The sequence below is a fragment of the Hemiscyllium ocellatum genome, chromosome 5 (genome assembly GCF_020745735.1).
Source record: "Hemiscyllium ocellatum isolate sHemOce1 chromosome 5, sHemOce1.pat.X.cur, whole genome shotgun sequence".
NCBI classification, from domain to species: domain Eukaryota; kingdom Metazoa; phylum Chordata; class Chondrichthyes; order Orectolobiformes; family Hemiscylliidae; genus Hemiscyllium; species Hemiscyllium ocellatum.
This window is the reverse complement of record NC_083405.1, coordinates 30,983,932-31,011,624: the sequence shown is the minus strand read 5'-3', so window position 1 is coordinate 31,011,624 and position 27,693 is coordinate 30,983,932. Positions and strand designations below refer to the sequence as shown.

The window sequence follows — 27,693 nt, the reverse complement described above, 5'->3', positions numbered from 1 at the left end:
AAGACTTATTTTGTAACATTGAAGATCGAGCAGCCAATTTGCACACAGCAAGCTTCCACCAAACCAATGCGATAATAACCAGACTATGGGCAGACCCACTTCGAGGGGTCTAAGTGATGTGGACTACGGTGAGATTTGTGGTAAGATCAGATGAGAAGGCTGGCAAGGCATATCTTAATGTTTGGAGCATTCTGCATCAGCTTGTCTGATTTGGACAAACTGCATGATGGGTATCTTAGTAGACAGCAACAGTTGTCAGTTTAAAGGGATTATTGTTTGTTATTGTTTGCCTTAATTCACCTCATTAGTATTCAGCTTCCTAATTTACCAAATGGACTGAACAAACTAGACATCATGAATTCTCGACTTGGCAATCAGAGCGGGTACCTAGTGACTTAAGCTCACTCCTTGCTCCAAAGGACCTCCATGTTGCTTAGGACCAAACAGCATCTCATGGTATGACCCATGGGCACTAGTAACCATGCAACTCTTGTCCACTTGCAACCCCTCTTGACCATTGTGGAACCCCTGTAATCCCCTTGCAGGTTGCTGATAAAACACAGACATGTATTGCTGGGTGTATCAGCAACTGTCATTGAAAGGCTGCTGAAAGGACACTTTGTGTGCAGGGACAGGCATCTCATGAATTAAATCAGTCTGTACCTCAAGGCTGCCTGTTTGCTTTCATAGTACTCACTCACTTCAAAATGCCAGCCAAAAGTGGGCAGCATGGTGTTGTGGATGCTGTGCCATTACGTTGCCAGTGAGAGGGGCAGCACCAAATTGCCAATATTTGACAGGATGCACGGCAGCCACACAAAGGTGGCAGAGGGGGCAAGGAATGCCGATCTTTTGGTGAATATCCAGTGAGAAAGCTTGGTAAGATGCAGTGAGAAATCGCAACAAGTCTTATGGCACAAATCCATCCAAACCTCTGACACAGCTGGCACTTCACCAAAAAAAGATAAGATGAGGCCATGTCTCTGTCGGCTTTCATTTCATAGATATTTATTTCCATATGTATTAACAAGTCATCCATTTTGCTATAAATGCTGCATGCATTGAGATACCTGGTATTTAGCTATGTCTTTTAGTCATTTTGTTCAAATTTAAGGATCTCATTTGCTGTCACAATCTTAAATTTGCATTCTCTGTGCCTCTTGCAGCCACACTTCGGTTATTATTATCCAAATTGCTACGCTGCTCTGTTATCTCAGTATTTCCCTTGATTTACCATATCTCCTCTCACATGATCCCTTCCCTCCACAATTTAAAGCCCTCTCTACTGCACTGCTATATGACTTGCCAGGTTTAAAGTGTTCTATTTATATCTGTGCGACTCTCTTAGTAAGTAATGAAGAGTTTAACTATCCATTTTACAAATAGTTGATAGATCAAGATTTGCAATGGGAGGAATTTTTTTTTCATCTTTTGAAGGCTACTCCTTTGTTATTTGGAATGGAAGTGGTTCTGAACTTTTGCTAGTTCTCTTGTTGTTGAACCTGCCCACTTATACTGCAAGCGGAATTTAGCAGCAATGGAACAACTGTAATTTCAAACGATGTGTACATGTGCAAGGGAAAGGTGTACCTTGTGTGTGAACTGCATTTAAACTCGCAAAAGGAATATCTTCCATTACCACAACTGAGTATAACTGTTTTGCACTTTCAAAGATGTTAATAGACATTCTGATACCAAGCTTTCTCTGCATTAATGAGGATAACAGCATAGGCACACTGCAAAACACATTTTGTTCTCAGCTCATTGGTCAAGTTAATCAAATGGTTACCAGAATAAATAATTACATTGCAAGCCAAGTATTGCTAGCCAGCTAAGTGTCTGTGCATAGGGCCAAGTATTGTAAATCTGCTACAAGCAGATATATTCAGTAAAAGGAGAATGAGCAATGGAAAGTGGATATCTGGGAAAGTATTGGAAATCCCTTTTCTAAAACTAAGTTAAAAATCACATGACACCAGGTTATAGTCCAACAGGTTTAATTGGAAGCACACTAGCTTTCGGAGCGACGCTCCTTCACCTGATGAAGGAGCGTCGCTCCGAAAGCTAGTGTGCTTCCAATTAAACCTGTTGGACTATAACCTGGTGTCGTGTGATTTTTAACTTTGTACACCCCAGTCCAACACCGGCATCTCCAAATCATTTCTAAAACTAAGCTTCTTGGCTTCACATTGATGGAGTTAGTGTGATTATGTAAATCTCAGTGTCTGTATTTTATGCACGTCTTTTGATCAGCTGATCTAATTACAATATAAATTATCGCTGTATTCTGACCTTGATTAACAGGCTGATATTTAGAAGTTTGGCTCTTAAGTTGAGAACATTCCTTTCCTTTTGCGCAGTACCTCTGTGTAATACTCAGAGCCAACTATTCAGTGGTGTTGTGGACTGACTAAAGGAGAAGGCGCTTTGCTTCATTTTATGTTATGTCTTTACTTCCACTTCACGAGACACAGCTTGAGACTCTGTCAGCTCTCTCAGGTGGATGTAAAAGACCCCACGGCACTATTTTGAAGAAAAGCAGGGGAGTTATCACTCATGTCCTGACCAATATTTATCCTTGACTTAACATCACAAAACCAGATAATCTGGCCATTATCACATTGCTGTGGAAGTAAAGACATTGCTGTTAATGGGAATGTGGTTGTGTATTGGCTGCCATGTTTCCTCCATTACACAGTGACTGCACTTCAAAAGGACATAATTGCCCATAAAGTGCTCTGGGACATCCTGAGGTCATGAAAGGCGCTGTATAAATATAAATCTTTCTCTTTCTTTATTTAGCCACTAGCACCTCACAGTTTTAGAGCAATACAACGTCTGCAATGCTTTCCAGATAATATAGGGAAAGGAATCTCCAAAGGTTACCATGCAGTTATATTTCAGACAGTTGATGGTTGGAGTTGCCAAGCTTGCTTGCAATGAATTGGCACAAATAGGGAGACTAGTTCGATAGTGTGTTTAGTCATTTTGTTGGACTGCGTTTCTCTTGAATAAAGTAGTGTTTCCTTTTTGAAAGTTCACTCTGCAGAGTTGCTGACTACTGTAATTATCTGATTCAGAGATATTTAGAGATCTGTCTGTCATACAGCCTGTGGAGAGGCAACTTTACACAATTCCTTTTTTATTATAGGAAGAACCAGCACATAGTGAAGGAATTTATTTGATCAGCGAGTGAAAAACATCCTGTACCAGTTTGCAAGTTTCAGATGATACTGTGTACAATAAAACAAGTTTCCTGAGCTCCCTTTTACTTAGTGTTTCAAAAAGGAACAATGAAAATTTCTCACCACTTTAACTACCAATGCTTTGATTATAACTTCTATTGACATTTTGTCCCTTTCACCTACGGGCAGTGGTAACAGGCAGCTGATGTGGCTCTTTGCTGTACCTAACACAGATGCCACCCTGCAGGCGACCCAGAATGAGATGGTGATGAGGACTTACACTGCATGTGATGATGCTGTGAGATCTGTTCAATAAGGATTGTGGTCCTTTATGCATCCTGGCATGTCAAGTTTTTCAATGATCACGGATGTACTCATTAAAACTGGCCAACTAATTGAAAAGTGAATGTTGACACCATGACAGAGACCAGATTGCAATATTAGTTTATGCTGCATTTATATGTGAATCATAGATGAGTCAGTACAAAAATTACAATTAAATCCTATGGACTGGCCATCACGTCTTTAATTTAAGAATCTCTTTATGTTATTTTGGTCAGAATTGTCAAGTTGAGTGACGGTATGATGTTTAATGCAACATTTTGGGGAGAAAAATTGCTTCAGTATTGAAAACTTTGTAGCTAAGTTAGAGTCTGGTTAAGGAATAGAATAAAGCTCCTTTGTTAGTGCCTTGTGCACTTATATTTGTCCAATATACCGCAGCCACTCTGGATTGTTCTCCTTCCCAGCTTAATCTAATCAAGATTGGGAGAGTGACCACCTACTTAGGATTAGTGTCACACATCTTTTTTCCTGTTTAGATCTGGTTGTAGGTGGCTGGGTGCAATCTGTCTGGCCTTATTCTATGTTGGACCTCAATGTACATCAAAGCAAAACCACCTTCGCCCTGCCAATGTACTGGGATTGTACTCCCTGTCAAACATAACTGGATAAATTTAACCTCGAAACACAGTAAGATTTACCAATCTCTGTATTCATCAACCATCACAAAAGAAGTCTAGAACATGCAAGAGAACAATAATGACAAAGACATGAACGATCACAGCCAACATTTATACAGAGCAAAAACATGCACAAGTAAGGGAAACTGATGCAGATTAAAATGCTTAATTCAGGTTTGTGCTGTCTGTACACGTGTTGAACTTAAAGAAATCAGAAAGCAAGCCTAACCCCAGTCATGGTAAATTGATAGTCACTGGAGTGAAGTTGGATTCAATTGGACATACATTTGTATTTTGTTACATTAGCTTATCTGTATTCAGGTTTCAAATTGATTTTCGTCTAAATACTTACTGCCTGTTGAAAACAATTTCCCACCTATTAGGCAAGGAGGAGAGGTTTTAATCCCGCTTTTGGAACTCTGCCGTGTGTTATGCTTGAAAACACAGAGCAATTTATCTGTGGAATTGCAGTCACCGAAAATTCAGCTGAAAGGCAGTAATTTGGATTTGGAAGCCACATTCTCAGTGGATCTGAAACACACAGGAGGAAATCACATTTTACCTTTATCCATTACAAAATTTTAGCCTTGGCTTATCTCCTACTGAATGGATGAGAACATACAGTAGAACGTTCCATCTATTGTGAAAGAGTAACAATAATTACCAGGATATATTCTGACCAAAATATCAGTAATCTGCTAAAATGGAACATTTTCTATGTCTTATATTTTTTACTACCAAAAAGAAAAATCATATGCCAACAAAAGATTGATTTTTTTTCTTACAGTTTGAAACCATCCTTCATACAGTTACTTTTCAATCTTTGTGCTTTGTCTTTTCACTGTTCCACTGTTTGTTAGTTGTATCAATCAACTAACAAACCAGGGTAACATTCTAAAAGCTGAACAGTGTTTTGTTGAATGGGCTTTCCCACAATTTTGAATTGTTAGTTAATTCTCATGCATCTTTGATCAGCTGTACCACAGAAATAACTGGTATGTCACTCATACTAATTAATCTCGGTGCACTGTATTAAAGGAAACAGGAATCCTTTTATCTAGCTTCTTAAAGGAGCCATGTCATCATAAAAGTTGCAACTTGATTATGAGAATTTGACTGAAATGCACAATTTACATTACTTGCACATAAGATGATGCTGGTGAGATCGCTTAGAGTTGTTATCTCTCCTTAAATGAAACATAGATTTAAAAAATAAAAATCAAAAGAACTGAGGATGCTGTAAATCAGAAACAAAAACAGAAATAGCTGAATAAGCTCAGCAGGTCTGGCAGCATCTGTGGAGAGAAATCAGAGGTAACAGTTTAGGTCACGTGACCCTTTCTTAGACTCCTTCCATTCTGAGGTAGGGTCACTCGACCGAAAGCATTGTCTCTGATTTCTGTCCACAAATGCTGCCAGACCTGCTGAGCTTATCCTGCAATTTGTGTTTTTGCTATAGATTTCATAAAGACAACTCCTTCTTAGGTTTGGTACTTTTGCTTTGAATGGTTGCATAACTGACTGCTTGATTGAATGTCCTATGTGCATTAAAGGATCTAATATTGTACGCTTAATGACAACTGTTGTTTCTTAGTTAGCTGTTAGCACATAATAATGCATCTATTTCAGCATAGCAGTGCAGCACAAGCATCTGAAATATATTGGTTCTTTGTGCACTAGAATAGTGGTAAAAACTAAACATTAGAAATGTGCAAAGCTTGAAAGTTGTGAATGTTTTAAAGATTTGGACACTGTCTAATCCCGAGTTGTTTGTATTTTGAAGATTCTACTATTGTAACAGTTCTGAAATTCTTTTTGAGTTCATACCCACATCAAAATGCTTTGTTTACTAATATGTACTTTTGTCTGGGCTTTAATACTTACAGGTTTTACAGAGTTCCTTCAAGATATAAACAGGAAGACTGTAACCATGGTAAAAATATCAACAATAGAGCTCCAATTATGCAGTCATTATTCTGCTAACCAGGCTCAGCAGGGTGACATTCTGAAAGAGAGTATTGTTTCACTTTGTGTAATCTTTTGCTGTCTCTGTTGAAAACCCTATTCCGACACTTATCTAGCCTGCACCCTGTTAATTTGCTAGTCTCTCAAGCTGCTTGAAATGATTTTTAGATGATTGATTTGTTATTCCAACTCTTAAAGCGAGATGCTCCCAGTTATTCCTTTATAATGATTCCAATTAAAAGAAGTCACCTTCGCCCTTGTTCCTGATGTACCATCCTCCATGAGATTAGGATTTTCCAAGGGCATCAATTTCCAAACCTGGCTGATATTGAACTTGTGACATAAGTTCATGGCTTTGCAAGTCAGGAATTAATATAGTATGATAATTATCAATTCAATTTACAAGAAAATACATAATTGGACGAATGTTAGTTTGAAGGCCTGTAAGAGATTATTGAACTAAAGGACAGTGCAGCATCTTATACTGCATCCACCTCGCATGGTTAATGTTGTCCATCAGCTTAAAGATGATATGAAGAAAATTGAATGTAACTGTCTCCTGTGAGTTGGATGTTAGGAACTAAAATTAAGCCAGCTTTTTTAACTAACAGAACATTCAGCAGGATTGCAGGGATTATCTCTGTCTTTGAGTGCACAAATGCAGTAGTTCACACCCTTCCTATTTCAAGCCTGTGAGTATCCACTATAACCTCACATTCCTGCTTATAACACAATGCAAGCTTATGGTATCATATCCTCAATTGCACTATAACCACATTACCAGAATATGTTATCCCTAAAGCAGCAGAGCAAGAATGCCCAGATGTCAAAGGGAGGGGAGGTGGTGGCAGCCTAGTGATATTGTTGCTGCTTTAATAATCTAGAGACCCAGATTAATTCACTGGGGGCATGGGTTCAAATCCCACCATTGCAGCTCATGAAATTTGAATTTAATTAATAAAGTTTGGGATTAAATAAAGCCTGCATGGCCTAGTAAGTCACTCAGTTCAAGGGCAGTTAGGATGTAGCTGGTGATGCCACATACTGTGAAATAATTGAAGGAAAATAATTAAAGCAAATTGGTGGAGGGGTAAGATTAGTCAATGCCATTATCACAATGAAAGTGATAGCAAATCAGCAGCTCATTTAACACCATTCTGAAGTCAATAGAAAGAGAAATACTGCGGAAGGCAAAATGTATTGTCTGCTCAAGATCCACTCATTTTACTCTTGTGCCATACACCACTCTTGCTCTCTTAGAGTTTTTGAACTTAATCCAAATCTGGTGAACATTCTTAAGAAAGGGAATGAATATAGGAGCTGGTTCAATTATTGATCTTGGTTGGTATTAATCTAACAATGCAGAACAACTTCATGACAGCATCAAATTCCACTGCAGCAAACAAAAAAGATGTATGGTATTTAAATCTGACTGAAGGGCCATTTTGGACATGCCTTAGATATTAGAGGCGAGCAGCTTACTTAATGAAAATAGAGCCTTTTCATTTGTGGCAAAAATAACTATTCAAATACAAAAGGCTGGTGGATGGATCTAACTTGTCAAACATGACGTGGCAGATGTTCGACTGGTGTGAAAAGGAGGCACAAATCTTCTGTCTGTGCTTTCATCTTTACTCCAGCTTGCTTTGATCGTTCCTGCAGTACACACTACAATTACTGAATGAGTTCAAGTCCTTCCATTTTTGTTTGAGAAAAGGTTTACATTCAGCAACGTTCCACCCAATGAATTGCAGGCATCTGCTTTCTCTGAATGTGCTGGCACAGATCTCTGCCTTCCTGTCACAAATATTGTCAAGTTGCTGGCATAATCTGTCGGTCTGGCAAAAGAGAATCTCCGTCAGAAGTGTGTACTTGGAAAGCATGCCCTGGAATGAAGTAGTTCAGGTAGCGTTATATTCCTTGCAGGACTACACATCCAACGTTCAATCCTTGCTTTGAACAGGAAACCTCTGTTTTCTGCAGTGTCCAATACAGCTTCAAATGTATTTTGAAGCTGGTGTATTTGAATGGACATGTGTACAGCCTCGGTGTGTACAGATCTGAAGTTAAAAACATGGGCGCAGTTGCAAATTGCATTAGTCCAAACAGGCCTGTTCTTTTTTAAACCTGTATTTATAGAGGAGAAAATCAGGTCCTTTAAGTGTATGAATAAATCAGACCTTGGCACGTAATCCTTCTGATTAGCTCACAAGCCTTTAGTTTAGTAAAAATCCCACTGAGATTAAGTTTACAGGAATAAATCAGATACCAGACTTTTCGTGCTTGTATCACTGGCACTTATGTTAATCTTTTAACCAGTAGTGAGAAATCTGTAGAATATGCTGGAAATTTTGATCTGAGTTTTGGTGATTGTCCAGCCTAAATGTATTTTTGAAGCAAAGCATGTGGTCAAATGTGTGAATGAAAGTCGAGAATAGTAAAGAGCCTTTAATGTTGCAATCTGTTATTAGTTCTTTTTGTGAGCACTGTAAATGTGTCTTTATTAACTGAGAAATCAGCTTTTGCAACTGATTTCACTGAATTGAGTCAATGGATCGGTCTAGCAAAATGCACTGAAACAAACGATTACTGAAACAAAATAATGCCTCCTACGCTTGGAATCTTCCATGGAAATCAAGTTTGAAGGCTAATACGGGTTCTAATTACTACATCAGGCCTGTACCACAGAGATTCAAAGTGTCAGTGGTTAGTGCAGATGCCATTGTGCTGGTGTAATGCAGGCTGGACAGCTGGCAGAATTCCAACTAGTGACATTGAGGCTGTCAGTGTCTTTAGCTGGCTGCACAATAAATAGCCTATGACGTTTTAGTATTCTGGCTTCACAGAAGTGTTGTAACAGAAAAGTGCCTGCATAATTGAGAGACTGGGTTGTGTGGAGGTGGGGAAACATTGCAGGGTTGAGAATTATGTACAATATGGTGCATATATTGATGAGCAATTTCCTCATGTGAACATTCGCCTGATTAGCTGCTGTTACATCAATGACCATTGTGACTCCTATTCTATTGCTAATCTGAGCATGCTTAGTATTTAAGGGACTTGTAAATTCATTGCACATTAGCTAGTTGAAAGGTTTCCATTTATTAATTTTTATGTTCCATTGGGTGATTAATCCTGCTTCGCATCCGGTTACCTTTGTGTCATTCCTCAGAGTAAGTAATATGGTATTCCCTGGCTCTCAGAATTTTCCAAAAATTCACCTCTGTTGAATTAGCATGAAGATCCTTTTGCAGCATTAAATGTACCAATCCAACAAGGACAACATCTGTATTTTCATTTATTTTACGTTGGTGTACCTGAGTGGTTGTGCAGAGCTTCAGATGGAGATTCTGCTGATGCCTTTCACTATATCAGCTAGTTAATGCTTAGTTACCACTCCTCTCCCATTTATCTCACTACCCCCGAGGCTCTCAGCCTCATTCCTGCTGAAGGGCTTTTGCCCAAAACGCCAATTTTCCTGCTCCTCAGTTGCTGCCTGACCAGCTGTGTTTTTCCAACACCACAAACAAAGACAAAAGAAGCAAGAAACCCCATAAAAGTATTCAAGAGAGTCCATTACTTAATGGATTGCAGGCACTATCCATTTATTTTGGAAGGATAGAGATTTACAGATGAACTGGTCAAGGTCATACTCACAGCTTCAATTCCTGCCACAAAATATGTACCTTCACAGGTGATTGCATGAACCCCTTTCCCAGCTTCTCTGAGTCAAATTGTTGCAGTCTGAGTGGCTCCTTGATCTTAAGCTGACCTTATGCATCCAAGTCTGCCACGAAAGCCGACTGTTACCACTGTAATATTGCCCTACTTCAACTCATGTTCTGCCTTCAGGCCTTCATTATCTGTAAATTTGACCATTTCAATTCTCCCCTCGTCTGTTTCCATGAATTACATTCTTCGATCTATTATCCCATCAAGCAACACATCCTACTCACCTATGCTTCTACTGTGTTTGTTGAATTAGTCGTGGCTTCTATTTCTCCAGTGCATCAAATTTAAAATTTTCATCCTCGTGTTTAAATCTCATCCTGACGTTACCTCTTTCTAGATCTGTATATTTCTCCAGTCCTACTTTCCTTTGAGAACTCTGACCTCCTACACCTCCCTGTCTCTTTGCCTCATTATTGTCAGTAGTGCATTGTGGGAATTCCCTCCTTAAATCTCTGTCTTTCTAACTCCCTCTTCTCCTTGAAGGTCTACCTAAAACTGATCTCTTAGGCCAAGCTTTTAGTCTGCCAAAGAGAGCCATGTACACCATTTGGGATTCAGAGCCAGCAAATGCTAACTGTAAGTTGAAAAAGACCAGCTTCAAATAAATTAAGCAACAAAATTTGGAAATTTGTTCAATAAACCTGCAATAGAGCCACAGATATGTTGAGCGTGCAGAATTGAGCTCAGAGTAAATAAGGATGACCTGAAGTGGATTAACACATCAAAAGTGAAATAAAGAGAGAGAATACAGAGAAAATCCTACAGATAAAATGGAGATCACGGAATCACAGATTTGATATAGTGTAAAATATAGATTTGACCCATTGTGGCTGCAATAGGATGTGTTCACTAAGAAGAATAGAGGAACTTTGGAAAAGTGGACAGATAACATTTAGACAGGAGAACTTAGTCAGGGAGAGGTATGTAAGGAGAAAGGCAAATAGCACGATAACCATTGTTACAAGGAGGATATTAATGACTTAAGTTCAACTTCAATTGCAATCAGAGGCTGAATTAAGGTATGTTTCAAATTCAATTTTTAGGTTTAAAAAAAAGAAATCAAAAGCAAAAAGATATGGAAATTAAAATTCAAGAGTGGCATTGCAGCCAAGACTATTTGCATCGAATCAGCAGGTAGCCATAATTTCTTCTGATTGGCTGTCACTTGAACCACTGTTCTCTGATTGCTGCAGGAAATCTTTAGCTGAACTCTCTTTTTCTGCATTTGGCTGCACTTGTCCTCTTCCATGCCACTAAACAAGGTTTGCAGAATGTTAGAGTGGTGAGGTTTATCAGACTTTTGTATTTTGGAACTCCTCGCTTTAAATTTCGGGTAAATAAAGGTCATGTCAACAGTTTTGCAGTCTGCCTGACAGTAACGGTGTATTCTTTGGGAGGGATCAAGGAAATGCATGGCTGAGAGGTCAGTATGTAGTATTTCTGCTCAGACACAGAGAACGTCATCTCAGGCTGACATCATGAGGATCAGTAAATCCTTCTATGCCAGTCTGTATGACGCGAAGCCGACCGACAGCGCGGCCTCCCAGTCGTTCCTGTCGTCTATCACGGAGGTCTTAGACGACAGAACACGCGAGAGGCTGGACCAGCCGCTATCTCTGGACGAGCTGACCAAGGCCCTCGAGTCCTTCGAAAAGAATAAAACTCCCGGAAGCGACGGCTTACCGGTCGAGCTCTATTCCGCTCTGTGGGACTTGATTGGCCAGGACCTGCTGGAGGTGTATGTCAGTATGCTTCAGGCGGGTACCATGAGCGAATCCATGAGGAAAGGCATCATCACCCTCATCTACAAGCGGAAGGGGGAGAGGGAGGAACTCAAAAATTGGAGACCGATCACACTGTTGAATGCGGATTACAAAATCCTGTCAAAGGTCATCGCCAGCCGGGTCAGGTCTGCTCTGGGGTCGGTGATTCACCCCGACCAAACCTGTGCTGTGCTGGGCAGGAAGATCGCTGAGAGACTCGCACTCCTCCGAGATACGATCACCTACGTGCAGGACAGAGGGTTGGATGCCTACCTGATCAGCCTGGACCAGGAGAAAGCCTTTGACAGGATATCACACAGGTATATGAGAGATGTTCTCTCCAAAATGGGCTTTGGGGAGGGAATTTGCAATTGGATCAGACTGCTCTACACCAACATCATCAGTGCAGTCTCAATCAATGGGTGGGAATCAGATAGCTTCCCAGTCAGATCTGGAGTCAGGCAGGGCTGCCCTCTCTCTCCTGCCTTGTTTGTGTGCTGCATAGAGCCATTTGCCGAGTCCATCAGGAAGGATGCGAGCCTGAGAGGGGTGACTATTCCGGGCAGCGGGGGCCTGCAGGTTAAGGCCTCCCTGTACATGGATGACGTCGCCGTTTTCTGCTCGGATCCGCTGTTCGTGCGCAGACTCATGTGCATTTGTGACCAGTTCGAACGGGCCTCGGGGGCCAAGGTAAACCGAGGCAAGAGCGAGGCCATGTTCTTCGGGAACTGGGCCGACCAATCCTCAATCCCCTTCACCGTCAGGACCGACCACCTGAAGGTGCTGGGTATTTGGTTCGGGGGGGCTGGGGCATGCGCCAAGTCTTGGGAGGAGCGTATCAGTAAAGTGAGGCAGAAACTGGGCAGATGGAGGCTACGGTCGCTCTCCATCACGGGAAAAAACCTGGTCATCAGGTGTGAGGCACTGTCATTGCTGTTGTACGTGGCACAGGTCTGGCCTATTCCCAGAACCTGTGCCGCAGCAGTCACCCGGGCCATCTTCCAGTTCATATGGAGTTCAAAGATGGACCGGGTCCGAAGGGACTCGCTATACAAAGATCTGGGCAACGGGGGGAAAAATACACCCAATGCCACCCTCACCGTGATGGCCACCTTTGTGTGTGGCTGCATTAAGCTGTGCGTGGATCCCCGGTACGCAAACACCAAGTGTCGCTACGTACTGAGGTTTTATCTGTCCCCGGTGTTGCGAAGGATGGGCCTGGCCTCGCTGCCGCAGAACGCTCCGAGTAGTTGGACCATTCCGTACCACCTGTCCTTCGTGGAGAAATTTTTGAAGAAAAACACCTTTGACCACAAGTCCATCAGGAAGTGGTCAGCACGTAGCATCCTTGAGACCCTTCGGGAAAAGGAGAGGGTGGATCCTGTCGAGCGGTTCCCTGAGCAGACTGTCAAAGCAATTTGGCAGAATGCCTCATCGCCAGAACTTTCCAACAAGCACCAAGACATGGCTTGGCTGGTGGTGAGAAGGGCTCTACCTGTGAGATCATTTATGCACGCCCGGACTCTAAGCCGCACCGCACGCTGCCCTCGAAGCGGCTGCAGGTGGGAAGAGACTGTCACACACCTCCTTCTGGAATGTGCCTATGCAGAGGAAGTCTGGAGAGGAATGCAGTGGTATTTGTCGAGGTTCGTCCCGAGCAGCGCCGTGACGCGGGACTCCGTGCTCTACGGCCTGTTCCCCGGGACGCACACCGAGACGAACATCAACTGTGCCTGGAGGATCATCAACTCGGTGAAGGACGCTCTCTGGGTGGTCTGAAACCTGTTGATCTTCCAGCTGAAGGAGTTGACCCCGACTGAGTGTTGCAGACTGGCACATTCCAAGGTCCAGGACTACGTGTTGAGGGATGCGCTGAAGCTTGGGGCAGCTGCCGCCAAGGCGCGGTAGGGAAAGACCACCGTTTAACATCTGCCTGTCCAAAGAAGATCAGGGGGCCCTGCAGTCATTTGGGCTCTGCTGACGCCTCAGCTCAATATGTGAGTGAGAAATGCACAGATCTGTATGTAATAATGAAAATTCTGAGCTGTGCATGTAAATGTTGACATATGTATGGCATTACCAAATGTACAGTGTATCAAATATTTTATGAATAAAGTATATTTTTGAAATAAAAAAAAGTATTTGGTTCGGGGGGCTGGGGCGTGCGCCAAGCCTCAGGAGGAGCGTATCAGCAAAGTGAGGCAGAAACTGGCAGATGGAAGCTACGGTCGCTCTCCATCGCGGGAAAAAACCTGGTCATCAGGTGTGAGGCACTGTCATTGCTATTATACATGGCACAGGTCTGGCCTATTCCCAGAATCTGTGCCGCTGCAGTCACCCGGGCCATTTTCCAGTTTATATGGAGATCAAAGATGGACCGGGTCCGAAGGGACTCGCTGTACAAAGATCTGGGCAACGGGGGAAAAAAATACACCCAATGCCACCTTCACCCTGATGGCCACCTTTGTGTGTGGCTGCATCAAGCTGTGCATGGATCCCCGGTACGCAAACACCAAGTGTCACTACGTACTGAGGTTCTACCTGTCCCCGGTGTTGTGAAGGATGGGCCTGGCCTCGCTGCCACGGAACGCTCCGAGTAGCTGGACCGTTCCATATCACTTGTCCTTCGTGGAGAAGTTTATAAAGAAAAACCCCTTTGACCACAAGTCCATCAGAAAGTGGTCAGCACGTAATGTCCTTGAGACCCTTCGCGAAAAGGAGAGGGCGGATCTTATCGAGTGGTTCCCTAAGCAGACTGTCAAAGCCATTTGGCAGAATGCCTCATCGCCAGAACTTTCCAACAAGCACCAAGACATGGCTTGGCTGGTGGTGAGAAGGGCTCTGCCTGTGAGATCCTTTATGCACGCCCGGATTCTCAGCTGCACCGCACTCTGCCCTCGAAGTGGCTGCGGGGGGGAAGAGACTGTCACACACCTCCTTCTGGAATGTGCCTACGCAGAAGAAGTCTGGAGAGGATTGCAGTGGTGTTTGTCGAGGTTCGTCCCGAGCAGTGCTGTGATGTGAGATTCCATGTTCTACAGCCTGTTCCCCGGGACGCACACCGAGATGAACATCAACTGTGCCTGAAGGATCATCATCTCGGTGAAGGATGCTCTCTGGGTGGTCCGAAACCAATTGATCTCCCAGCTGAAGGAGTTGACCTCGACTGAGTGTTGCAGACTGGCACATTCCAAGGTCCAGGACTACATGTTGAAGGATGCGCTGAAGCTTGGGGCAGCTGCCGCCAAGGCGCGGTGGGGAAAGACCACTGTGTAACATCTGCCTGCCTAAAGAAGAACAGGGGGCTCACGCAGTCAGTTGGGCTCTGCTGACGCCTCAGCTAAAAATGTAATCGTACAGACCTGTAAATAGGAATGATTACACTGTTTCAGTATGCAAACAAATGGAATGTTTACATATGTATGGCATGTCCAACTGTATAGACCATCAAAGTATTTTATGAATAAGGTATATTTTTGAAATTTAAAAAAAAACAAGTTTTCTCTGAGTAAGCTATGAGTGGGCTGTGGAGGGTTTGAGACTGTCACACACCTCCTTCTGGAATGTGCCTATGCACAGGAAGTCTGGAGAGGGATGCAGGGGTGTTTGCCCTGAGTATCTGCTTGATGTGGGATGCTGTGCTCCACAGTCTGTTCCCCAGGCTGCACACTGAGATGAACATGAACTGTGCCTGGAGGATCATCAACTGTTTGGTCTGCCCAAAACTTGCTGGTCTTCCAGTTGAAGGCGTTAACTGTTACAGACTGGTACATTCCAAGGTCCAGGACTACGTGCTGAGGGATGCGTTGAAGCTTGGGGCAGCTGCCACCAAGGCATGGTGAGGAAAGACCACCGTGTAAGGTCCCTCTGCTGATGAATAAGATGGGTAATTTGGCCCTGCTGTCACCTCAGCTATAGGCCAAGAGGTTGTCTGTACATATCGAGTATGGTGGACATCAAAGACTTAATTTTTCGCCTATAAATAAAAAGAGTATAGATCTGAATCAAAGATGTATTTTTTATGAGTAAAATATATTTTTGAAATAAAAAATAATGAGTGGGCCTTGAGCCTACCAAATCTGACCTTTGTGTTATTGGTATTGGCTTTTAAACAATTGTGCTTTAATTTGCTCCTTTTCTTCAGATGAAAGGAAGTTGGGATCATTGTGTTATTGGTATTGGCTTTTAAACAATTGTGCTTTAATTTGCTCCTTTTCTTCAGATGAAAGGAATTTGGCTAATTAGCAATTCTACCCAAATATAAGGATAATGTATTTCATATTGCAATGGGAAAGATAGCAGAGCAAGTAATTTTTGAGATGAGTTGCTTGGTTTCCTTACAAATCCGTGAACATTGTGCATATACAGCGATTGTAATTTGGTGTGGTCTGTCAACATTTGCCAGGCAGAGAACGGGAAATCGAAGCAGTCAGTCTGACACCTGAAGCAGAGATAATACTGAATTGTTCCTCTGTGTTCTGTGTGGTGGGAAATCAGGCTCTGATTGAAGGCTGAATTAATGAGAATTTTAAGAAGTCTAGAAGATTTGCCTCGCTTGAGACTAGTGGGAAGCAGTATATAGCATAACCCTCATAGACATTTCCGGGACCACAAGTGACACACTTTGGAAGCTTAAAAAGGAAATAGAGTTAAGAATAATTTTAAATTGTTTGAAAGATGAAGTGTCCACTGTTATGGACTAGGCCAGACCACTCAAAGCATTCTTAAGCAAGTAGCCCCAGACCACAACTTTGCAATTTGTTTTGGTTAGTGTACAATGAAAATTACCCGAAATAAGTTAGCTAGATTAACTAACAGGTTTTAAAACAGACAAAATTTTGTTCACAAGATTACACGATGAAAACACAAAGAACAGAATAAAGAACCCCTACAGAACTCAGTCTATCCAAACTAGACTTAATTATGCTGTTCCGAATATGCACAACAGTCCCACTAAGCAATAACCCTTAAAGACTCATAAAAAAATGGAAAAAAAATGCTTACAGGTTTAGGTTAGAAGGACAGAAGGAGAGAGAGCTTGTTTCCACACAGCTCACTGTTGAACTCTCAACTAGTTCTGGACTGACCTGCTCAGCTAGAGAGCTGACCACGCCCCTTTCATTATACAGGTCAATTCTAAAACATGACCACTTTGGTCTGAAGTCTCATTTGTTTACATATAAACAAAAGGCCTCTCAAAATCTTTTCATCTCTGTACTAAGCTAGTCTAATCGGAGCACAGTCTGTTTACGACCCTTCTGAAAAATTCCGGGACACATTATCCTTGAGAAAAGGAACAGCTTTAAGAAAAAAAGGGACCAGCTTTGTGACACCACTTAAAGACACAAAAAATTAAATCACACAAGGAGATTTTCAGTCAGAGTAAAAGGTAAATGGAAAATCTCTTCCCTGTAGTTCAAAATATATAAATGTTACAAAAAAGGAGCAATGTTTAATCAATGGGTTTTTCCTGCTCGTTTGTTTCAGTAACAGGTTTAACTGTAAACTGAAGGTTCAAATTTATTTTCAAAAGTTATTAGTCACTGTAGAGATTGTAACAAGCATTAAAGTAAGGAACTCATATCAATGGCTTTGCTTTGACCACATCTGGAGTACAGAGTAAAGAATGTGGTGCTGGAGAAGCACAACTGGTCAGGCAGCATCCAAGGAGCAGGAGAAACGACATTTCGGGCATAAGCCAGGCTTATGTGAGGACTGCAGAAAGTGAGGACTGCAGATGCTGGAGATCAGAGTCAAGAGTGTGCCCTTCCTTATGCCCAAGATGTTGATTCCCCTGCTCCTCGGATACTACCTGACCAGCTGTGTTTTTCCAGCACCACATTCTCAACTCTGATCTCCAGCATCTGCAGGCCTCACTTTCTCCACAGCTGGAGTACAGTGCAGGCTTGGTCTCCTTACAAGAGGAAGGGTATACCGGCCTTAGGTTGGGTGCCACGAAAATTTATTGGATTGATTCCTGGAATAAGAGGGCTGACCTGTGAGAGATTGAGCAGAATTGGCCTTTAAGCACTGAGTTGAAAAGAATACAAGATCAGCTTGTTAAAGCAAATATTCTTTGATGACGTGATGAGGTGATGCTGAGAGGCTTCTTCAACACGTTTGAGATTCTAGATTTAGGGCTCATAGTTTCAGAATAAAGGTTCAGCCATTTCAGAAGGCTTCAAATCTTTGGAAATCGTTATTTCAAAGGGCATTGGTACTCATCAGTGAGTACATTCAGGACTTGAGAATGATTGATAGCTTGTGCCAATATGAATATTATGGGCTCTGACAGGAATGCCGAGTTGATGTGGCAGTTCAGCCACAATCTAAGTGAATGGGATACAGTCCAGTTGGGCACGGGAAATATTCCTCTTATTTTTATGTTTGGATATTCTAAGGAAACACACAGAAAAATTAAGCATCACTACAAACATGAATCATAAATAAAAATAAGTTAATTCTTCCTGAACACTAAAGGGCAGTCATAAGCATCTTAATAAATGCAAATGATTACTGACTTCCAGTAGGCACAAGAGAAGATAATGCGAAACACACTCTTCCCCAAATCGGTTTTAAGTGGTCAAAATTAATAGAAATGAAATGGAAATCCTGGAAAGACAGTGGAGGTAAAAGACAACAAATCAGCTTCCAGAGATGGATGTAAATTCACAAAAAGAGGCTGCGAAGCTTGAGAATGATATTTGTGAGGCATTTATTTTCATTGTGATGAGGAAGACGGGCGAGGACTGAGAAGGTACCAGCAGGTTAGAAAATTCTAGAAGACTGATCAAATGACAGGCAACCACAGAGCCATCTGTGTCATTTCTGTGCAGAATTATCGAGTCAATTATCAAAAATAAACTTGAAACAAACAAAAATTTTCAGAACCGTTTTCATTGCCATTCTGAAAGTGACAATCCAAGCTGCTTGGCCTCCTTGATATACAAAAGGGGCTGAAATATTCCCTATTGAGACTTCTGGAAGCGTGTTACTAAGTTCCATTTGACTGACTGTTAATTAACCTCAAAACTGTGGAGATTTAGGATAATCATGGGGATGGATAAGAAGTTAATTGATGAGTAGCAAACAATGGCCGCTGATCAGGGGATTTTGGTTATGGAGAGAGGAGAGATTTACTTTGGGTTACAGTTATCAACAGGATGCTCATTTGGGCAACAGTTATAAAATAGTGTCTGAGAGGGCAAGGGTGCAGCACTAGCAGAACACTGCTCCTTTCGGGGAGGATTACTATTATCTCAAAGCTGCTGATTGAAACATGGTATTTGGAGAGGAAATGTTCAGAGGAAGGTCAGGTCAGAGTCAATCGAGAATTAACCCAAAGGGTGCTCCAAATTAGAAGGCAAGTATTGCAGTCAACAGATATATGACTTTGTTCTGTTTATGACAATTTCATAATGTTAGCACTGCAAACGCTGTTAAACACCAGTAGTGCAACACCTTAAATAGTTACCTCTTGCTCTTTATTCTTACCCAGTGTATGCTTTTTGTTGTTGCAGTATGTAAAGTCAGCCACAATGAAACTGTTTTTCCTAATCACTCTGTTCAGAGATATTATCACACACCTCTGGAGCAGATTGGACTTGAACTCAAGCCTCCCAGACCTGGGGTAGGAACACTACCACTGTGCCACAAGAAAGCCAGTCAGTTTGACCACTGAAAGACAATCCTTTGCATGTCTGGTAGAAGTTGTGGCTTTGGAACAATCACCAGGAGAAGAGGCCGGTGATTTGACAGTCATGTCTAATCAATGACTGTGAGATGTTGAAATCAAGTTTAGCAAGGAGAGAGCTACAACGTCTGAGTGCTGCTGCTGTAATTTTGTCAGACCTTGTAAAAGACACATTGACAGGATTCCTAGGTCCTAATGAGGGCAAGTCTGGAGGGGGCCACGCATGATCATTCACGCCACCAGCCCACATGAGAGTTTGAGCTGATTGGAATGTTGGTTTGGGTGCATGGGTTACAGAATGGATCAGGAGCATGTGAAATGAAATATAGCATGTAAAATTAAATTAAAGCCCCTAGGCTTGGGGATAGTGTACTGACATGGGTAGAGAACTGCTTGGCAGATGGGAAGCAAAGAGTAGGATGAAACTGGTCTTTTTCTGAGTGGCAGGCTGCAACTATTGAGGTACTGCAGGGATTAATACATGGATCCCAGTTATTCGCAATACATAATAATGATTTAAATGAGGGAACTAATTACAATATCTCCAGGTTTTCAGATGACACAAAGCTGGATGGGAGAGTGATCCCTGAGCAGGATGCAGGATGCTTCAGTGTGATTTGAAAAAGTTGAGAATGTGGACAAATGCATGAGAGGAGCCATAAAATGTGGAGTTTGACTTCTTGTGGACACTTCATTAGCAAAAACATGAAGGCACATTTATTATCTGAATGGTGATAGATTGGGAAAGGGGGAGGTGCAGTCAGATCTTGGTGCCTTGTGTACCTGTTGCTGGCCGTGACCATGCAGGAGTAGCAGGTAGTGAAGAAGGCAAATGGTATGTTGGCCTTCATAGTGAGAGGATTTGAGTGCAGGTTAAGGATGTCTTGCTGCAATTGTACAGGGTATTGGTGAGACCACACTTGCTGTTTTGGTCTCCTTATCTGTGGAAGGATGTTCTGGCGATGGAGGAAGTACAACAAAGGGTTCTGAGGAAGAGTCACCAGACCCGAAACATTAATTCTGATTTCCTTTCACAGATGCTGCCACTCCTGCTGAGCTTCTGTTTTTGTTGTTGTTAAAGGTTTATCAAACTGATTCCTACAATGACAGGATGGATGTGTGACGAGAAACTGGATCAGTGTTTCCTCAAAGCTACATGGTCCCGCACTGGCATTGACGTTGATACATCAGTCATGACATTGACTTCCGCCTCTGGAAGTCACTGCTGCACATGGGCCATAGAGGCCTGTGTGGCTAGAAAGAAAAGTAGAGGGAATGCAGGTTAGGAGAAAGCGGGGACTGCAAATGCTGGAGATTAGAGTCAAGAGTGTGGCGCTGGAAAAGCACAGCAGCTCAGGCAGCATCTGAGGAGCAGGAGAATTGACATTTTGGGCATAAGCCCTTCATCAAGAATGCATGTTAGGACCGGAGTCACTGGAGTTTAGAAGAATGTGGAGAGATCTCTCAGAAACATAGAAAATTCTAATAGGATTGGGTGGGTGAACAGAGAAAGGACATTCCCAAAGACTGGAGTGTTCAGAGTCAGAGGATACAGTCTCAGGATATGAGGTAGGCCATTTAGACCAGTGAAGAGAAAAACTTTCCTCACTCAGGGAGCAATGAGCCCTGGGAATTCTCTGCCACAGAAAGTGGGTAAGGCTGAAAGATATGGTGACTCTCTCAGTCTCATGGGCATCCTAAGAGATCCAGTAATAATCATCAGTGAAGCTGCATGCAAGGGATCCAGCGGATGAACCTAGGATTAAGTTTCCCTGAAGTTGGGATGAATAACAATGAGGATGAACATCCATAGCAACAGGCATCGAGTTTTAGGGAGGAGGCAGGCAAAGGGTTGGAACAAGACAGTAGAAAGGCAATAGGGACCATTCCCCAGCATTGTGTGCAGTGCTGATGATGAAACTATCAGGACATATCACTGACGGAGTGCAACAGGAGGTTGCACCTATCTCAGCAGGCAGCCACTGTGATTAAACCACATTTCGCAGAAGACCACACATCTCATAGCAATTCTCACAGGGGCCTTGCCAAGAGCCATCAAAGTCAGCACAGCCAGGGACCTCTTTACCTCTGATTCTTTCTGAGCATTAACAGCACAGTTTGACATCTTGTGAACATCAAATACACTTGATCTGGTCTTCTCCAGAACTCGTTAGTGTGACGTTGCTGTCAGTTTAAAAAAGGTTTTTTTTTCTTGCTTTTTTTTAAAGAGGTCATAAAGGCAGAGGTGCCAAAGAGTCCAATTTAATAGAGGAAGGGAAGTGGCCAGTTATAGAGATGTACAACATGGAAACAGACCCTTCTGTCCAACCCGTCCATGCCGACCAGATATCCCAACGCAATCTAGTCCCACCTGCCAGCACCTGGCCCATATCCATCAAAACCCTTCCTATTCATATACCCATCCAAATGCCTCTTAAATGTTGCAATTGTACCAGCCTCCACCACATACTCTGGTAGCTCATTCCATACACATACCATCCTCTGCGTGAAAATATTGCCTCTTAGGTCTCTTTGATATCTTCCCCCTCACACCCTAAACCTATGCCCTCTAGTTCTGGACTCCCCGACCCCAGGGAAAAGACTTTGTCTATTTATCCTATCCGTGCCCCTTATAATTTTGTAAACCTCTATTAGGATACCTTTCAGCCTCCGACTCTCCAGGGAAAACAGCCCCAGCCTCTCCCTGGCAACAACTTTGTAAATCTTTTCTGAACCCTTTCAAGTTTCACGACATCTTTCCGATAGGAAGGAGACCAGAATTGCAAGCAATTTTCCAACAGTGGCCTAACCAATGTCCTGTACAGCTGCAACATGACCTCCCAAATCCTGTACTCAATACTCTGACCAATAAAGGAAAGCATACCAAACGCCTTCTTCACTATCCTATCTACCTGCAACTCCACTTTCAAGGAGCTATGAACCTGCACTCCAAGGTCTCTTTGTTCAGCAACACTCCCCAGGACCTTACCATTAAGTGTATAAGTCCTGCTAAGATACGAAATGTTAGCAAAATAATAGTAAACTGCACTTTTACAAGTGAAATGAAAACACTGCCTCCCATGTTAAGTTAGGTGAGGTAGATGCACTTATTTGAGGTTGAAGTTAAGATGGTTATCCTTTTACTGAAGGTGTCCATATGAAGATGTTCCCCAGCTGGAGTGGGGGTAGGGTCAAAATGCAGATGCTGATGATTCAGCCACCTATGGGAGGATCCTTCTCCATCTTTGTCAATGAGTGTCCCAGCCATCGGAGGGTAGTTTGGCAGACTGGGGTGATGCATCAACAGGAGCATAATTGACATCTACCCCATTCAATTTCACTTCACCAGCATCACTGTGCAGTCCACACTCCAGCGTGTTGCATTCTGGGGATGCCAGGGCACATGGCTGTCCATGGAGCTGGCCTATCTCTCGGTGGATTATTCAGGGTATTCAAAGCCCTGATCCGTGCTGGTACACAGCGTGAATTCCACCCTCCTTATCCCATACCTCCGCACTACCACAGCACGCATTCGGTGCTGCTGGTCAAAATGGAGTCTCCTTTCTTGTAGTTCCAGAATCCTGCATCTGCACCCAGATGAGCTTGACTGACTCTGTGCCATCTCTCCTAGGGGCACTGCCCAAAACTGCCTTACTTTTCTGCTCACTGGTGTCATCCCTGCCAACCATTGCTGCCCTTTCTAACCATGTACAAAGCTGCACAGAGGTGAGTGTGCCTACACTGATGGAGGATGGGCTTGTATGATGTGACAGTGCTACTATTGCTGCCTCAGATGCTTATGGTGCTCTGGCTGGAGTGACTGTTCTCTGTTGCTTGCATCCAACACAGACAGGCAGAGGCACAAAAAGATCATGAGGAATCGAATTAGAATTAGAAGTTGTTTTATCAAGTAGCGAGGTATACAAATACAGTGAAAAATGAACAATGTCACCATTCCTGGCACCATCTTGGGTACAAAGGTAGCTAGGTACAAAATCTTAGATACAGAATAGAAAAATAAAGAAATAAAATTAAAAGTTCAACAATCTTTCTTAAGTGCTTAGCCATGCTGGGCTTGCACTCTCCACAAGGGCTCGATCTCCACCGCTTTGGCCCACTCTCCAAGAGACCTTGGGCTGCATGTTCTTCCAGCACCCCTACCCACACCCCCCTCCCCCAAGCGCTGTGTTGGGCTTGCTGTCCGATTGTCAAAGTCCTGATCCAGGCCCCCTCCTCCCCCCAGCCGCTGCCACGTTCCAAACCACAGTGGGCAGTGGGATGGGGCTGAGGGCGCAATGCCACCAACTGCCAAACTCCCTGCTCCGAGCTCCCAGCTGCTGCCACACTCCCGACCTGGCGAAGCTGCTTCCGAACATAACCAAGCTCTCCCCAGAAAGCAAGTCAGTAGGAAATAAAAGCAAAACTAAATCAAATAAAATGCATGAAAAGAAGAGAAAAAGGAAAAGCAGACGGAGTGGATAAGCCCATTCAGCCGCCTGCAGGTCCTTCCTGGAAGACAGCCTGTGACATCAGAAACTCTACAGGGTCTGGCCTTGCCTGTGCTTTCAGGGAGGGAAGAGTGCATTCCTCTCCAGTCACCCAGAGACCTCAATCTTTTGCACTCTCCTCAGGATAGTCCCATCTTTCTATCCCTTCTTCGTTCCTGCAGGCCTACCTTTCACTGCTCTATCTGAGGGGGTTAAGATACAGTATTCTCCTCTTGTTTCTGCGGTCTCCCACAAATTATGTCCATTGTCTCCTTGTCAGTGATAAAACAGAGAGAAGAAAGGTGCTGCTAGCCTCTTTGAACATTGCTTATTTATATACAAAGCCATCTTAGTGTAAGCCCTCAACAGGGGTTTGGGTATTGTAGAGGGGTAAGTCAGCAATCTGAGCACATATTTCTCAAATGAAAAGAAGCACCATGTACCTTTAGGCACTGAGCTAGTGTGCCTACTGCAGGTTGTGATCCCTGAGTGCTGGATGAGGGTCACCTTGCCAGAGCAAAGAAGGTTTTTGGATGTTTTCTGAGGGTCGGCACAGTGGCGCAGTGGTTAGTACTGCTGCCTCACGATGCCAAGGACCTGAGTTCGATTCCAGCCTTGAGTGACTGTGTGAAATTTGCACGTTCTCTATGTGTCTGTGTGGACTTGTTCTGGTTTCCTCCTGCAGTCCAAAGATGTGCTGTTTAGGTGAATTGCCACGTTATCTGGGAATGTGCAGTTCAGTAGAGATAGAGTAGGGGGTAAGTCGGTGAGGACTTGTTGGGGTGAATGGCCTGTTCCCACTCTATTGGGATTGTAAAGTTTTATGACATTATAGCCAATTCCTACACAAGACACTTCTGCTGCCTCTAATCTCTATGACCCCTGGAGGTCTGCTCTGTGTGGTTGGATCACTGACCCCCTGCAGCTCTCTCGAACAGGAGACCCTCCTCTAACCAACAGAATCCAGGAACACCTCAAAGGCTGCAACAATAAAACTGAAACAGTTCTGTGCAGGCTCTACCTTTCTGCCCCTCTTGTTGTGGGGGGGGGGGGGGGGGTGCGGTCTGGAGCTTGCAATGCTGAATCAAAATGGCTGCCACAAACACTGCAGTCTTGGTGCCTTTTATTTGCGCCCACATTTTCAGGGTGCCACCTCCATAAACATCCACTGCTACTAATTGGGCACATCCATCAGGGAAGGTCATGGATTGTGACTGCTGTCCATCCAACCCCCAGGCCTGATCAGGGTCAGGACCAGTAATTCTGATGTTGACTTGCTGCCCTGAAGTGGTACGCTTTGAAGTGATTCAAATAATTGCGGTGTATTTGTAAACAAATGGAGGAAAGGCACATGTTCCCAAAGTGGAATTATCTGCGGTATTTCACTGTTTTGCAGAGTGCTTTGGTGGAGTTTACATTTAGAAAGCCAAATTAGTCACCAGCAATTTAGTCCATATGCTAATTTATAAAACAGAGAGGAAAAGGCTGTTGTATTTCTAAGACGTTATATGATTATCAAAGTGGAATGAAAAAATATTCATGATTCACAGTTTCAGGGAGATGAATGATTAAGACTTTCAGCTTCATGAATATGTGAGAAAAGTTCAGAGTCAAACACTCTTTGATTTTGCGGACATAAAGCTATTTTATAAAATATGATTTATCATCATGTGACAATGAGGAGGGAGAAAAAAGAATAAACTGTTTCCTACAGATGGCTGAATAATCTTGAACTCAGAATATTCCTGTTGTGAAAGAGCAGTACAACTTGAAAGTGTGTAGGAAGTGGTATTGCTCAAAGACATTGGAATTGTTTTCATACAATACATCTGGTAACGCCAGCAGATAAGGGGCTTTATCCAGAAACACAGGTGGGTAACCCTTGTCTGGCCTATGGGGCACCTTATCTTTTTAATATGTGCTGGAATCTGTCAATTGCGGGTGTGGAATAATCTGAGTTCTTGCACTCCTTGCCAGTGTTTTGAAGTTTAAGCAGCGCACACTGCTGTTGGCACCTAACAGGAAGAGGCTCAGATTATGTTTTAACAAGTTGTACTTCAAACAAATTCAGCAACACACACACACAAAAAGTACTTTTGCTGATATAATCACTTCTCTGTTGCTAATGTGGCCTTGGCCGTTTGCCTTTGCAGCCCCCAGTGAGCCTTTGCTGTGCAAATTTGCTGATGGAGGGCAGAAGAAAAGACAGAATCAAAGCAAATATACGCAAAATGGAAGGCCGTGGCCCAGAGAAGGAGAGGTGAGTTATTGTCTAAGTCTGAATTTCTGAGAAACAAGAATATGGAAGATCTGGGAAATTCTTCAGCTGTGCTACCCTCCTCAGACTGGCTCAAGGGATATTTCTAATGATAAATGTACATATAAGGGAAAGCAGCAGCTAATCCAGCAGACTAATAATTAGGCCGTTGACTGAACCATTTCTGGGATTCTGTCACCAACAATAAATTAAAACCCATGAGAATCACTGTGCAGATTCACTTTCCAGCTAGTGTCCTTGATGACAATTAGCTTTTGCTATTCTGCTTGAGAGTAAAGAGAGGGACACTGGGCTAACTGACCAGGTACATCAGATTTAAGAGTCATAGAGATGTACAGCACGGAAACAGACCCTTTGGTCCAACTTATCCATGCCGACCAGATATCCCAACCCAATCTAGTCCCATTTGCCAGCACTTGGTCCATATCCCTCTAAATTCTTACTATTTATATACCCATCCAGAGACCTTTTAAATATTGCAATTGTACTGGCCTCCACCGCTTCCTCTGGCAACTCATTCCATATACTCACCACCCTCTGCTTGAATAAGTTGGCTCTCAGGTCTCCTTTATGTCTTTCCCCTCTGCCCCTAAACCTATGCCCTCTAGTTTTGGATTCCCCCACCCAGGGAAGATACTTTATCTATTTATCCTATCCATGCCCCTTATGATTTTACAAACCTCTATAAGGTCACCCCTCAGCCTCCGACACTCCAGGGAAAACAGCTCCAGCCTATTCAACCTCTCCCTGTAGCTCAAATCTTCCAATCCTGGCAACATCTTGCTAAATCTTTTCTGAACCCTTTTAAGTTTCAGAACATCCTTCTGAACTGGATTGTCATTTTGATAACAAAATTGCAGTAAGTTGCAACATTTTCCTGTGCTTGAAACACCCATTCTGTACATTATAATCATCTCCAATATTGATCATCCTGAAGGATACATTTTGCACAGAATAAAATTAAGATTTTTCTTTGACCTCGGTTGATCTTCCTGCCATGGAAAAATTAAAGATGCCTTTCATTTAAAAAAAACACATAAGGGCAGGAATAAGAACCAAATGACCAATTTTTTTTTAAGGCAAGATGTTGTTGCAAGCCAATGATACTATTTTGTCTTCAGGCATCATTTATATTACTGCCTGTCTGCTCATGTACAAATAACAGAAGTTTTCCAAATGCTCATTCTCAAAGAGTAAAGACTTAAAATATTTTTACTTCCCAAAATAACCAGCGATAAAACATGTCTTTCATTGTTGAAATGAAGTCACTATTTTCTATGGCCTGAAATAAGACAACTTATTTTGTATTCACCCAACATCAATTCTGAACAGTACTCTGCTTTGGAGTTAAGTACATTTTTGTACCTTCCCACATGCAAGGGGTTCCACTGTGTTCTTTGCTTCACAACTTCGTTTTGAGTCCAGTTCATGGGGATGAAGCACAGTTCTTATCTCTGGTAATTGTTAAGATTCCTAACTGAAATATATTTTAGCAAACTTCATCTGCTTCCAGTTGATCACAAATGTGTTCTTAAAATGCATTGTTAACCACCAATTTTATCAATATTCTTTATAACATTCCAACTTTCTTTATATGTATCAACATATGTCAACAGGATATTTGACCA

The 27,693-nt window shown here is 42.8% G+C and overlaps 1 protein-coding gene across 7 annotated transcripts in view; it reads left to right on the top strand.

Annotated features, from left to right (window-relative positions):
- rbms3 (RNA binding motif, single stranded interacting protein) overlaps positions 1-27,693 on the top strand; it is a 1,363,226-nt gene that overhangs the window by 1,232,140 nt on the left and 103,393 nt on the right. For all 7 annotated transcript variants that reach the window (XM_060824630.1, XM_060824631.1, XM_060824632.1 and 4 more), the window contains one exon: positions 25,941-26,047. In XM_060824630.1, coding sequence (XP_060680613.1) covers positions 25,941-26,047 — 107 coding nt within the window. The remainder of the gene's footprint in view (positions 1-25,940; positions 26,048-27,693) is intronic.